At 44.1% G+C, this 15,357-nt stretch overlaps 2 protein-coding genes across 8 annotated transcripts in view; both read left to right on the top strand.

Annotated features, from left to right (window-relative positions):
* VWA3B (von Willebrand factor A domain containing 3B) overlaps nucleotides 1–1,359 on the top strand; it is a 169,877-nt gene extending 168,518 nt beyond the window's left edge. For 6 of the 7 annotated variants that reach the window (XM_086328085.1, XM_086328083.1, XM_086328081.1 and 3 more), the window contains one exon: nucleotides 858–1,359. In XM_086328085.1, the coding sequence (XP_086184211.1) occupies nucleotides 858–1,209 (352 nt within the window). In that variant the 3' untranslated portion in view covers nucleotides 1,210–1,359. The remainder of the gene's footprint in view (nucleotides 1–857) is intronic. The other variant, XM_086328082.1, reaches the window with a different exon arrangement.
* CNGA3 (cyclic nucleotide gated channel subunit alpha 3) overlaps nucleotides 1–15,357 on the top strand; it is a 71,122-nt gene that overhangs the window by 8,400 nt on the left and 47,365 nt on the right. The gene's annotated exons all lie outside the window — the stretch shown is intronic.

Genomic DNA, 15,357 nt, shown 5'->3' with positions numbered 1-15,357 from the left:
GGTGGCAGATACTGATTATGAGAACAAAATAAGGTTGAATACCAGGCAGCTGGTGTCCTTACTTTGCCCTGAAGCCTCTGAAAAAGGCAAGTTCCTGAAATGGTGTGCCATGATGGCATGGCTGGGAAGGGATCATGGTGTTCCCAAGGTGCCTTTTTTGAAGGACAACACTTCAATATAAATAAACTGCCCAATATATTTTATTTTTTTATACCCTTTGGCCAACATCTCCCTGTTTCTCCCACCAGCCCCCCTTCTTCCCCTCCCCCTGCCTCCAGACCCTGGCAACCACCATACTACTTTCCCTTTCTATGAGTTTGGCTCTTTTTAGATTCACACATGAGTGAGATCATACAGTATTTGTCTATCTCTGTCTGACATATTTCAATTAGCGTAATGCCCTCAAGATCCATCCATGTTGTCACAAATGGCAAATTTCCTTCTTTCTTATGGCTAATAATATTCCACATATGTCACGTTTTCTCTATCCATTCATCCACCAGGGGACACCTAGGTTGTTTCCATATCTTGGCAATTGTAAATAATGCTGCAGTGAACATGGGAATGCAGATATCTCTTCAAGATACTGATTTCATTTTCTTTGGCTATATGCCCAGAAGTAGAATTGCTGGATCAAAAATATTGTTCTACTTTTAATTTTTTGAGGAACGTCCATGCTGTTTTCTGTAGAGGCACTACCAGTTTACATTCCCACCAGCAGTACAAAGGGGTTACTTTTTCTCCACATCCTCACCCACACTTTTTATTTCTTAACTTGGACATCTCTGTAGACACAGCAGCCATCAAAACCAGGATAACCCTCATCTCTCTCTCTTTCTATGTCTCTCTCTCTCTAGGGAAGATATGGACACAAAGAACTCTTCTCTCCTAGTATGGCCAATCAGAGAAGTTAGCACAGGGGATTTACAAGCTACAAAACAGGAGAACCCTAGAAGGAAGAAAAAGAAAGCCAGCAAGAGGCTATCTCTCCAGGAGGTGGTCTCCTCAGACTCAGATGACTCTTCCTGTGGCAACAGGTCCCGAGACTCCCACCCTAAGAGACACCCTAAGCCCAAGCTGGGAGGGGGACATCATGTCTCCCAGGAACACCCTGAAGTCTCTCTCAAGGATAGCGCATGTGAGCTCACACCCCAGTTTCCGGGTCAGTGTAGGCCCCAGCACAGCAAAAACTCAAACACCCTTAAGTAATGCTGACATCACTTCCCCAGAGTATGTCCTCAGCCTGGGGTCTAGGAGTCAACCAGCCATGCCATCGCTGCCGCACCCACACCGGGAAAAGCCCTGCCCTGCCCTCGTCAAGCGACCCACAGCCGAGGGCTGAGTGGCACCACTGAGAAACCTGAAAGCAGCCTAGCGCCATCCACGTTCACGAGCACCAGCGGCCCTTCAGGGCTGCCCTCAGCCGCCCAGCACTGCGGACCTAGCCCCTCTGCTGAGGTAAGGCCGCCCTCTACTCTATCCTCACCTTCCCTGGTTGTGACAAAGGTAGTCGTCCCTGCCGCCCTCTGCCTGGATCTAGTTGAGCCTATTGGTTCTGACTTTTCTGGGGCGTTCTTCATCCTATTATTTCCCCTGTCCTCACAAAACCGATAGAATACCATCTTCCAGTAGACACACACACCCAGGAGTTTAATCTGACCGATTACCTTCATAGGATTTTCAAGTTTTTTAAAATCTGTAGTTCTAATCTTGAAATTCTGTAGTTCTAATCCAAGCTTGCAATTTCATTTTACATTGATTATCTCATCATAATCAGATTTTATCATTAAATATTAGGACTGAAATCAAGACCTAGTAACTTGTCTGAGAGCTGTAAAACTGAACATTACCTATTTTGTTGTCTGAAAATTTTTATTGAGCCCTCCCTAATTATTTTTGTCTGAAGTCTGTTGTAGGTACTTCTAATTGAGCGTGGAACCAGAATAAAGACTCTTACCTTGGAAACATTTCAAAACGATTGGGCTGTTTGTTACTATTTTCTTTGAACACATTTTGGCAAAGACATACAAAAATATTCACTTCTATTCAATAATTGTTTAGTAAAATTAGCTTCATTAGTTTTATTTTTTCCCCTCTCATTCTTAGTGTAGATGAAAGGCAGTTCTCCTTGTAGCTTCCTGGAGATGAGTGATGAGAAGGTTGGTTTATTTATTTTTTTATTTATTTACTTTTTGGCTACACTGGGTCTCCACTGAAGCGTGGGCTTCTCTAGTTACAATACACAGGCTCTCTAGTTGTGGCTTGAGAGCTTAGTTGCCCTGCAGCATTTGGGATCTTAGTTCCCCTGCTGCTGCTGCTAAGTCGCTTCAGTCATGTCCAACTCTGCGACCCCATAGAAGGCAGCCCACCAGGCTCCCCCGTCCCTGGGATTCTCCAGGCAAGAACACTGGAGTGGGTTGCCATTTCCTTCTCCAGTGCGTGAAAGTGAAAAGTGAAAGTGAAGTCACTCAGTCATGTCCGACTCTTAGTGACCCCATGGACTGCAGCCCACCAGGCTCCTCCGTCCATGGGATTTTCCAGGCAAGAGTACTGGAGTGGGGTGCCATTGCCTTCTCCGCTTCTCCAGGGATCAAACCTGCATCTCCTGCATTGGAAGGCAGTTTCTTAACCACTGGACCACCAGTGAAGTCTCAGCTTCATTAATTTTAAAAATAAAAGTCTCCCAAATTCTCCTCTCCTAGTCAGTAATAGCCCTGGGGCTATATAATAATAGGGTACAGATTATTAATAAGAAAAATATTGGATGCTTTTCTCCAGAAAAGATAGGGCAGTGTTGTGATACTCTAAAATTCATAATCTAATTAAAAGTGATGCTTACATTCCTAAAAGCTAGGAGGGGTCACCAAGAGTTATGATGAAGAATTTCAAGGAGGAATCCAGTTCCAAAAATATGAAAGAAAAGGGGATCAGGTTAAAATGCATCAGTAATACAAGGAGGAAGGAATTGAGGAGTGAGGAAATGATCTGGAACAAGGCTGGGGAGAGCATCCTATCACTGGGCATCCTGTCACCCAGAACCTCAGCAGGAAGATACTGGAGCAGTCATCCGGGTTTGGTCTGTACAGCTGAGGACTGAAGGGGTAGGAAAGAAACCATTCACTTGGTCATAGGGATTCTTTCATGCATGTGTGCATTCATGTAAGCCTGCATGTGTCCATTCAATTATTCAGTAAACAGTTGAGTGCTGACAGTGTGCCAGGCTGCAGAGAGACCATTATACTATTCTGCCTCTCTCCATTTCCACGGGGATGCAAAGATGAACTACAGGACAAATATTCATAATAGTATATTGATATTACATTATAGTGCATGATATGCTCAATGCCATTAAGTGATATGTTCAACGTGTTGTCCTTAAGTAATAATGCACAGTTCTTTGTGCTGGGAAAACTGCAATAATCAATGTATTTCCACTTCCAGCCAATGTGGAATAACAGAAATTAGATTTCTACCCATTAGATTTCAGTTGACCTGAAACAACTAAAGCACCTGATAAAAATATATGTAACAGTTTCCAAAACATTGGACAGAAGCATTGATCTCTGGGAAACAGACAAAGTGAGCCCTGTGAGTCCCTGATAGACTGTCTAGAAACAGTTTCCAGGCTCCAGTAAAGGCAGGAGATGCATTACCAGCCATCCTTACATTTCATCTGTATGCATTGCCTCAGGTAACTTGTGTATTTGATTTTCACTGGATAAATCTACACTTTTAGCATATGACAGAAGAAGTAATAAAAGAGATTAGATCCGTTAAAAAATAATAACTATACCTACAGATTTTATAGCTACCCTTTATAATTAGCTTGGATTAAAAGCCAGGAGCAGAGGCATCAGGATGGAGTGATTGATAGCCACACAGAGCTATGTGGAATGAGTACAGGGTGATAAGCTCTTACCAGAAGAAGGGGAACAGATGGTTCAAGAAGAGACCAGATGACCCCTTGAGTGCTGTGAAAAAGGATCCATGCATCAAATGACAGAATCCCCAACATTACTTCTAAGTGCCTTTCAACTCGAGAGTCTGTGCAATAACTAAAGTCCATTACTAACTCAGAGCAGTTCAACATAGATGAAAAACCATCCTTATAAAAAGGGAGAGGGGTTGTAGCCAAGACAATTGGATGAGAAAATTAATTAGGAGAATAGAATTGAAAAAGAAAATTATATTTTCACATGAAAAGAGAGTATACCTGAAAAACCTGAGAGAATAAGTGATAATATTGATACTAATTGAAACAAAAAACATTCAGTGAGGTGGCAGGATAGAAATTTAATATACAGAAATCATACAGTTTCTGTATGAAAATCAAACTGTATGAAAACCAATACAGTTTTCATACACACAAGTAATGATCAATTAGAAGATATATTGATAGAGAAAACCTCATTTACAACAGCAACTAAGAAAATTAAATATAGTCAATTCTCATAAATCTCATATTTTGAATGGCATTTAGGGTCTATAAAGTTAACTCTAAAACTAAATTTAGCATATACTGAATTATGGTTCTTAGGGGTAAGGTTCCCGTGAGCCTCTGGTCACATTGTTTCCACCAACTGATCAACATCTAACCTCCTTTTATGTGTTTTTCTGTTTAAAGACACTTTATTTAATATGTATTGTTGATTTGTTAACATAGAATTCATGGCTAACAGCACTAAAACTCCTGTCTGAAGGAAGCGAACATGCATGTTCTTTGTAAGGTACATCACAGCCTTCTTGCACTTAGGACCACTAGACGGCACTTAAACTGTACTTCATTTTAAACTGAAATCACCAGCAGGACACAAAAATGTGAGAAAATATGGCACTAAATATGCCATGAAAAGGACCTCTTTTTACTGTATGAGAGCTGAAACGAGAAGCAGAAAGATAACCTAAGTTTTCACCACCACTCTGAGCATATGCATATTCTACAAAATACTTTGAGTATTGATTTTGGAGTTACAAAGACGTTTTAGTGACTAGGTGAATCACAAATATGGAAATCCATCAATAATGAGGATCTATTGTAACTTGAATAAACTTAACAATAAATGTGCAAAACCAATATGAGAAAAACTTTAAAACACTCCTGAAAGACACAAAATTAGATTTAATAAACATCCCCTGTTTTTAGACAAAATGGCTTAGCATCATGAATATATTAGTTCTCTCTGAGTTCATTTTTTAATGTAACATAGTCCCAAGAAAAATAATACCAAATGTTTTATAAGACTTGAGAAGTTGGTAGTATAGTTCATATAGAAAAATAAATATGTGACACTAACTTGAAAATACTAAAAGGAGAGGGACTTGTGATAACACATGAAACATGATAACATCTTCATGCTTAAAACTGGATGGTGCTAACACAAGACAAGGGGACCAGTGGGATAAAATAGTGTCAAGAAACAGACCCAAATATAAATAGAAATGTAGTGTGTTACAAAGGGCTGATGGCCCTAAAATATAGAGAACTCTTAAAAATTGAAGGGGAAAAAATGACCAAAAACATGGCAGAAAACAGGCAAAGGACATAAAAATATATATAAGAATAAACCTAAAAGCTTGAAGAGATGTTTAACTTCACTCATGTTAAGACAACTACAAATTAAAACTATTTGGAGAACTTCCAGAAATGTGGCAATGTGAAGTGCTAATGCAAATCCTTTCACAATAACAATTTTATGACCTGCATCAAATATTTTTAAAAGTCAACAGGTGGGACTTCCCTGGTGGCCCAGTGGCCCAGACTCCACGCTCCCAATGCAGGTTCGATCCCTGGTCAGGGAACTAGATCCCACAACTGAGAATTAAAATGTGGCGACTAAATATCTTGAATGCCAAATCGAAGATCAGTGTTATAGCTAAGACCTGGCACAGCAAAATAAATAAAAATAAATATTAAATAAAAGTCAACAGGTATTTAAAACCACAATAAAAATGTTCGAAAGCATATAGGATATGGAGAGTTTATTCTCCAAAAACTGCATCTAGAAGAGGTAAGATTTGTGAGGTGGCGACACTCTGGCTTAAGGGCAGTTCCCAATTTTCACGGCCAAGGCCACAGAAAACTATACACTGACTGGCTCCAGGTGCCAGAGATGAGAGTTCAAGGCTGGAAAAGAAGTGAAAATTTAAAGATATCTTGGGAGCAAGAAACCACAGTCAGAGTGAGTCATAAAAAGTGAATATTAACTGTTTTTATTCCTGACCGATCACTAAACTATATAAGCATGTGTAAGGGAGAACTCAGGGCGCTCTGTTTAAAACCAACAACAACAAAAAGGCAGAAGGACAGGCATTTTATGAGGCAGAGCTGCATGGAGCAAAGTCTGTGTGTTGGCTGCCTGGTAACTGAAATGTATTTGCAAATCATGTACAGCTTGGGCAGCAGTGATCTAGTCCTGTGGGATTACCACATCAGGGGACAGAGTCTGAGGCTGGCAGTGCAGTTGAAAATTTAAACAAGGAAAGAGTGAGCTTCAAAATCTGCCACCCAGATATGTAGACATAAGGGAACTACCCAAGGTGCCAGAATTAAAAAGCAGCAATGAGAAGCCGTAAGAACAGAATAAAAATGTGAGCGGCTTCATACTACAGGAGAGAAAAGTTTGCAGTTTGAGTACAGCAAGTTAACTTATTACTAGAATAGGAAAAAAAAAAAAAACAGCAGACCAAAAATAAATAAACAAAAACCCCCTTGAAGAACACAACGGGCTTCACACTGCTAGAATATATTGCCTACAGTGTCTGATTTTGAATTAAAAAACTTAGTAGACATGCAGAGACACAAGAAAATGTGTTTCATTCTAATGGCTGAAAGAATCAATAGAAACTTTGAATCTAGATGTTGTGTTTAACAAACTTCAAAGCAATAATCATAAATATATACAGGGAATTAAAGGAAAATCAATGGAAAAAATGAATAGGGAATCTCAATAGATAAAAGGAGGTCCTAAAAATACAAAAGGAGAATCCTATAGCTGAAAAATATGAACAGCAGAAGGAGAAAGCAGAAGAATCATTGAACTTGAAAATATATTGAGAAAAATTACCCAATTCAACAAAAAGAACAGAAACAAAAAGGTATTGGAGAAAAGTAAACAGAACCTCAGAAACCAGTGGTATGGTTTTAAACATTTTCAAAATATGTGAAATTGAAGACCTAAAAGAGGAGACAGGAGAAGAGAAAAAACATATTTAGAGACAATGACTGATAACTTCCAAAATGTGGTGGAAAACATTAGTAGATTCTAGAAGTCTAAATAATCTTAAGCATAATAAATACAAAGAAAACCACTCTAGGCACGTTGAAGTCAAACTGTTAAAAAGATGATGATAACAAAAAATCTTGAAAACGGCCAAAGAACAATGTGTTACATTCCAGGAAACGATGACGCAGTATTAATGACTTCTTAACAAAAGCTATGGAAACCAGATGTTGGAAGAACAAAGTGCATAAAAAAAGGAAAATAACAAAAACCTGTAACAAGGAATTGTATATTCAGTGGAACTAGCCTTTGACAGTGAAGGTGAGAGAAACCCCACTTCCAGTATGTTTGAATAAACTCTCAGGGAAACCAGTGATCTTTTTTTCTAAGTGTGACCTTGGCTAGGTTATAGTCCCCAGGAATTCAAACACTAATCTAGGTGGTAGTGGTGGTGTTCAGTCACTAAGTCAAGTCCAACTCTTTGGGGCCTCATGGAATATTGATTGCACACCAGGCTCCTCTGTCTTCTGCTATCTCCAAGAGTTTGCTCAAATTCGTGTCCATTGAATCTGTGATGGATTCTGTCTATCTATTCTAACCATCTCATCCTCTGCCGTCCCCTTCTCCTCCTGCCCTCAGTCTTTCTCCACATCAGGGTCTTTTTCAATGAGTCAGTTCTTCACATCAGGTGGACAAAGTATTGGAGCTTCAGCAACAGTCCTTCCAATGGATATCCAGGTTTTGAAATGAAGGTATTTTGTAGGTATAATTAAACTCCATAACCAGTTGTCCATAAGAGAGATTATCCTAGATAATCTGGGTAGGTCCGAGTCAATCAGTTGAAAGGCCTTAAGAGTAGAACTGAAGCTTCTCTGATGAGGAAGAAATTCTTCTTGTGGACAGGAGCTTCAGCCAGCACCCAAGAGTTCCAGCCTGCCCTTGCTGACAGCCTGCCCTCTGCATGTCACTTTGGCCAGACTGGAGAAGATGAAGGTGAGGGCCGGGGAAGGGTGTCGCTTGACAGCCCTTCAGATGACCCTAGAGGAGACAACTGATTCCATCTGACGGATGAGGGATGCTGTAGTGTGGTCTTCAGAACTAATGTAGGAATAACACATACCCTGCTACATTCCAGGGCTGCTTCTCCTGTGTGGGTTTCTTGGGACGGTAGGCTCACCATCTTCCAAAAGAGGGACCACACTGGGCCATTCAGGGCTCCAGGAATATTCTGGGGCTAGACGGCCAACCTCAGACTCTTGCTTACGCCCTGTTTCCAACCCCCAGCCTCCAGAAGAGGACAATGTCTTACTGGGAGGCCTTTTTCCTTTACTTCCCAAGGGCTCAGATTTGCAGGATGGCAGTCCAGGGACTTTCAGTTCTGGGATTGCTCTGTGAGATTATTTGAAGAATGCTCTCCCCGCTCCTCCATTTTCACATCTCCTCTCTTTGTTAATATATTTAACCTACACCTTGTGTCCAGCAGAGAAACACCTCCTTTTGCTGTTTTGCTGTGGCTGAGACCCTGAGAAACACATCAAGTTCTACCAACAGCTGTTTCTAAGGCACATCTCACACCTCTGCTCCCTGGACAATGATCTATTTACTTTCTCTATAAATTACCTGGATTCATTTTGAATAATTATTCTAGGTACCACCAGGGTTTCTGCTCACTTCCCATAACATCTCCTTGGGTGTCCAGTCAAGGTGGCGTTTAACCTGGTGTCTGCTTCCTAGGTGGCCCAGTGGTAAAGAATCTGCCTGAAATGTAGGAGACAAAAGAGACTCGAGTTCGATCCCAGGGTCATGAAGATCCCCTGGAGTAGGAAATGGCAGCCCACTCCAGTATTCTTGCCTGGGGAATTCCATGGACAGAGGAGCCTGGCAGGCTACAGTCCATGAGGTCGAAAAGAGTTGGACATGACTGAATACACACACATCAGTGCATCATAGGTTGCAGTCAGATAGGCCTTCTCTGAACCCTGCAAGAGAATGTTACAGCAAAAGCTTTGCTTACAATGCAAAGGCTGGGGTGCCTCGGGCTCCTCGAGGTGGCCTTTTTCACTTGTGAGAAACTCTGCCATTGTTTGGATTTACACTGACTGCTGAAGTGTCATGAGGTTTCAACCCTCTCTCTGGGATATTTTTTGAAGGCTGCTGCTGCTAAGTCGCTTCAGTCGTGTCTGACTCTGTGCGACCCCACAGACGGCAGCCCACCAGGCTCCCCCGTCCCTGGGATTCTCGAGTTAAGAACACTGGAGTGGGGTGCCATTTCCTTCTCCAATGCATGAAAGTGAAAAGTGACAGTGAAGTCGCACCACCTAGCAATTCTAGTTATCAGGAATCTTCATTTGTGTTCCTTTGCTTCCAGAGGAAATTTGAATATAAATGATTCACCTCCCACCAAGAATACAAAATTATATTCCTGTATGCAAGTCTTCCCAATACTTCAGCCTTTTCTGTAGAACAACGTAGAGACTGTCCAAGGCAGGTATTCCACCCCACAGGGGAGGCTTGCTGCTTTGCTGTTGTTCAGTCGCCCGTCCATGGAGGCTTTGCAACCCTCACGAACTGCAGCATGCCAGGCCTCCCCTGGCCTCACCATCTCCCCAAATTTGCCCAAGTTCATGGCCATTGCATCAGCGATGTCATCCAGCCATCACATCCTCTGATGCCCTCCTCTCCTACCCTCAGTCTTTCCCAGCATCAGGGATTTTTCCGATGAGTCAACTGTTCACATCAGATGACCATAATACCGGAGCTTCAACTTCAGCATCAGTCCTACCAAGGAGTATTCAGGGTTGATTTCCCTTAAGATCAACTGGTTTGATCTCCTTGCTGTCCAAGGGACTCTCAGGAGTCTTCTCCAGCTCCACAGTTTGAAGGCATCAATTCTATGGTGCTCTGCCTTGTTTACAGTCCAGCTCTTACAACTGTACGTGACCATTGGGAAGACCATAGCCTTGACTATATGGCAGAGTAGTATCTCTGCTTTGTCGGCGGAGTAATGTCTCTGCTTTTTAACGCGCTGTCTAGGTTTGCCATAGCTTTCCTGGCAAGAAGCAATCATCTTCTGATTTCATGGCTGCAGTCACCACAGTGATTTTAGAGCCCAAGAAGAGGAAATCTGTCACTACTTTCACCTTTTCCCCTTCTATTTTCCATGCAGTAATGGGGTCGGATGCCATGATCTTAGTTTTAATATTTAGTTTTAAGCCGGCTCTTTCACTCTCCTCCTTCATCCTCATCAAGAGGCTCTTCAGTTCCTCTTCGCTTTCTGCCATTAGAGTGGTAACATCCGCATAGCTAAGGTTGTTGATATTTCTCCCAGCAATCTTGATTCAGCTTGTAACTCACCCAGCCTGGCATTTCTCATGATGTGCTCAGCAGCGTATAGGTTAAACAAACAGGGTGACAGCAGACAGCCCTGTCATACTCCTTTCTCAATCTTGAACCGATCAGTTGTTCCATACTGGCTTTTCTAACTGTTGCTTCTTGACCTGCATACAGGTTTCTCAGGAGACAGGTAAGATGGTCTGGTATTCCCATCACTTTAAGAGCTTTCCACAGTTTGTTATGATCGACACAGTCAAAGGCTTTAGCATAGTTGATGAAACAGAGGTAGATGTTTTTCTGGAATTCTTTTGCTTTCTTCATGATCCAGTGAATGTTGACAATTTGATCTAGAGATCCTCTAGATCCTCTTCCTTTTCTGAACCCAGCTTGGACATCTGGAAGTTCTTGGTTTGCATAATGCTGAAGCCTAACATGAAAGATTTTAAGCATGACCTTACTAGAATGGGAGATGAGGTTAGAAGATTCTTAAGTACTACCCTTCTTGGGAATTAGGATGAGGATTGACCTTTTCCAGTCCTGTGGCCACTCCTGGGTTTTCCAGATTTGCTGACATATTGAATGCAACACCTTGATGGCGTCATCCTCTAGGATTTTGAATAGCTCTACTGGAATCCCATCACATCCACTAACTTTATTAACAGCAGCGCTTCCTAAGGCCCACTTGACTTCACACTCCAGAATGTCTAACTCTGACCACACCATCATAGTAACCCAGTTCATTAAGATCTTTTTTGTATAGTTCTCTGTGTTCTTTCCATCTCTTCTTGATCTCTTCAGCATCTACTAGAGATTTTAATACGCCAGTAAATTGCCCTGTTGAGAATGCAGAATCCTGGGCTCCACTTCCAGGCAGTCGAATGCAGAAGGCTTGGGGTGGAAACTGGCATTCTGTATTTTCAACAAGCTCCTGAGCAGGATCTCAGTGAATCACACATAGGGAACCAGTACCTGAGCAGGTGATCCAAGAGGAAATACTCTTGTTATACATAAATACTGTTATACTTCTCCCTCCCAGGTCTGAGCCCCAAACACCCTCCAACCAAGGTCAAGGAGAACTCGGCCTCCGAGACCCAGAGCCAGTTCACTTCTTGACTGTTAGGCTCGTGGTCCCTACAGAAGGTCCTCTGGGCACCTAGAGTGAAAATCGTGCCTGCCTCACAGGCTCTCATGGGGATGAATGGCTGGAGGACTTGGAACAGGGTGAGGCACACAGTGAGAAATCATTACACCTCAGCTGTTCTACAGCTGTTACCATGGCTACTGGCATCAATAACACTCCCAGGGAGAGACGGCAGGGGCCTCCTGAATCCCTACCCCCATACCTTGTGAGGAAGAGGAGATCACCACTTAAAGCAGCCAAGATCCATGCAGGACAGATTATAACCGTGCACTCAGCATCAGCACCAACCTCATTTCACCTAATCTCCCCGGCGCTGGGAGGCTTTCCCAGGGTTCTCACCCCCAGGAGCCTATGCGTACCCCCCAGCAGAGAGCCATCCTCCACAGAGAAGTTACCATCCCATCATCCTTCTCTGCGAGTTTCCTTCCTGTGTGCACTGTAATCCCCAGATACCCCTTCTGTCATTCCAGACATGCGCCGTGGTCTCTCAATAAGCTCCCTCCTTCCAGGCATTGAGTGGCTGATGGAGGCCCTCACCAAGCACCCCTTTGAGTCAAAGTGCTATGAATCTCCCCAAGACCCCAGTGACTGTACTGAGCTTCAGCACACTTCCTGAAAGTTAAAGTGTTAGTCTCCTAGTCATGACTGACTCTCTTCAACCCCATGGACCGGTAGCCTGCCAATCTCCTCTGTCAGTCTCCTCCTAGGATTTCCCAGGCAAGAATACCGGAGTGGGTAGTCATTCCCTCTCCAAGGGATCTTCCCGAGCCAGGGATAGCACCCAGGTCTCCTGCACTGCAGGCAGATTCTGTACCACCTGAGCCACCAGGGAAGCCTGCACAGCACTCTTTCTGTTATTCCCAAATAGTTCTTCAGAAGAGAGTTAACCTTTGTTCCAGGAAGAGAATAGCTGTGTCTTACATGACCCTGAGGCTTTGTCCCAGCTAATTCACAAGAGTAGGAGGTCTTTTTCAGTGTGACAAGGTGAGCCAAGCACACAGTGGGTGCTCAGTGTATATTTGTGAAATGGATGGACCTTTAGGTAGCCTCACTCCTGGGCTTCAAAATTCCCTCAACGGGGGCATGTATGCTGTAGAGAAATAACTAACACTGGGCCTCAGCGGTGGCCAGCACTGACAGGCTGCTGCTTCCCCAGCAACCCCCAGGGCATGCGGATTGGAAGGGATCTCTATGTTACCCAGAGTCTTCAGGAAGGCCCACCCTGTCCTTTCTGATTTGGCCTCCCATAAAGACGCACATGGAGCATGGCCTGGCCACATCTGACCCCTTAAACCAGCTGTTTGATCCCTACTTGGTGGTATTTTGCATTGTATGTCCAATATCCTCCGGCTAGTATAACAATTACAGATGAGCCAGATGCTACAATCAGGAATAAAATGGGTCTGGTCCAGGAACACTTTTTGCCAACTTTCTCATCACTGCTGCTGCTGCTAAGTCGCTTCAGTCGTGTCTGACTCTGTGCGACCCCATAGACGGCAGCCCACCAGGCTCCCCCGTCCCTGGGATTCTCCAGGCAAGGACGCTGGAGTTCTCATCACTAGGCATAGCTGAACCAAAAAGGACGATTTCCTCAACTCACAGCTGATTGCTGTTTGGGGGGCAACCAATGAGATACCACGGAGCGGGGTGCAACATTTACTGATTCCTCAGTAGCCAACCCATCTGAGAGCTAGCCATTCAGGATAAGTGGCCTCAGATTGCTTCTCCCAAGACAGGGTGGGACCTGGGACCCTTTGCTGCAGTGCTTGCACCTGGACGAACGTCTCCTCCAGCAACAGTCTTCTCCTCCTCCTCCCACTAACTATAAGGGACTGAAAATAACTGCAGGCATGCGCAGTTGGGACAAATCACGAACAATAAGATACAAAAAGGCCAAAACCCAACTGCAGCTTCCCTGAGCAGGGTCCTGCTCATGCTGCCTGCACACAGCGCTACCCAGGGGGCAGGCCGACCAGCTAAGCCGCCCCTCCAGCCCCACCCACAGATCCCTCCCGCCCTCACCCCTCTTAAGGGAGGAGCCAGCAAGGGCGCCTGCTTCTAGTTTTCTCTTCCTGTGCAGCATGAGTCTCAATAACGCCCCGCCTGAATTCCTCGTCTGACCTCATCAATTTCTGTTGACTGAACAACCGTTCTCCCCCGCTACCCCGCCCCGTAACCTTCCTAGTGATTCTGCAGGGGAGAAGGGTGAATCCTGACGATGTCACAGAGAGAACAACAACCCTGGTGGCCTGAGGTTTCACACCCCTCTGCCAGGTGTCTGGTGGGAGGATCTTGAGTCCCCAGAAGGATCTGGGGGCCCAGCTTTCTGGTGTGCAGAGACCCAGCTTAAGTGTGTGCTTAAGAACCCACCACTGGTGCCAGCCTAGCTCTATGGTGGTGGCCACTTCTGTGCCTCAGTTTCCCCTTTCATAATTAGAAAAGTAAATGAATTGAGTGCTTTGCAGTGTTTTGTTCAGAGTAAGTGCCCTGAAGGTAGTAACCATGATTACCAACAGGGCGCATATTTTCTCAGCATCTCTCTCCACATAACAAGCACTGCATGGGATGGTTATGAAGTAACTTCTAAGGAAAGGTCAAGCTTTATCTCTCCAAAAGCACAAAACCCTCAGTTTTGTTTGATCTGCAAAATCCTGAGCTTGCTTCTTAATAGGCTGAAGGCATAACAGGGGAACTTCGGGGCAGATCATCTGGCTAGAAAGAGAGCCAGAACCTGATCACAGAAGGCGGTCCTTGGTGAGTAGCAGAACTACATTTAAATTAGAGCTAGGGCATATGGCACCCCACTCCAGTACTCCTGCCTGGAAAATCCCATGGACAGAGGAGCCTGGTAGGCTGCAGTCCATGAGGTCGCTAAGAGTCAGACATGACTGAGCGACTTCACTTTCACTTTTCACTTTCATGCATTGGAGAAGGAAATAGCAACCCACTCCAGTGCTCTTGCCTGGAGAATCCCAGGGATGGGGGAGCCTGGTGGACTGCTGTCCATGGGGTCGCACAGAGTCGGACACGACTGAAGTGACTTAGCAGCAGCAGGGCATACCCTGGTGGTCTGGTGATTAGGGTTCTATGCTTCTGCTGCAGGGAGCATGGGTTCAATCCCTCTGGGGGCAACAAGATCCCGCATACCACACAGTATAGCCACAGGAAAAAAAAAAAGAGAGAGAGAGAGCGAGAGAGAAAAGCCAAGTGTGCCAGTAACACTCCTTGATTAAAAAAACAACAACAACAACAAAAAACTTGAGCTTGTTACTCCCCACTATGGGCCTCAGTTTTCTTATCTGTACAATGGGCAGGTTTGAGGAATGGGGTCAGGTGCGTGGGAGGAGACTCCTTCATCCAAAATTCCCTCAAGAACCTCCCAGATCTGCTTCCTACAATCTCCCTCCTCATTCTCCTTCCACAACCAAAACAAGCATTCGTGGTAACCATGGGACCCATGCAACACACAGAGGATTTGAACTCACACCGGGCAGGAGAAAATGGTGGTTGTACCCTCACCCCAAACAGTAGGTACAAGCCAGAGTAGGGAGGAGGTGGAACAGAGAAGAGAAGTGAAGAAGAGGGAGAGGAAGGAGAAAGACTGAAAAATAACGAAAGGAAGGAGGTGGGGGAGAGGCAGAAGAAAAAAGATAAATTCCTTTA

The sequence above is a fragment of the Bos grunniens genome, chromosome 11 (genome assembly GCF_055505025.1).
Source record: "Bos grunniens cultivar Pamir isolate PY7600 chromosome 11, Bosgru_T2T1.0, whole genome shotgun sequence".
Classification (NCBI taxonomy): domain Eukaryota; kingdom Metazoa; phylum Chordata; class Mammalia; order Artiodactyla; family Bovidae; genus Bos; species Bos grunniens.
This window is presented reverse-complemented; position numbering and strand designations above follow the sequence as displayed.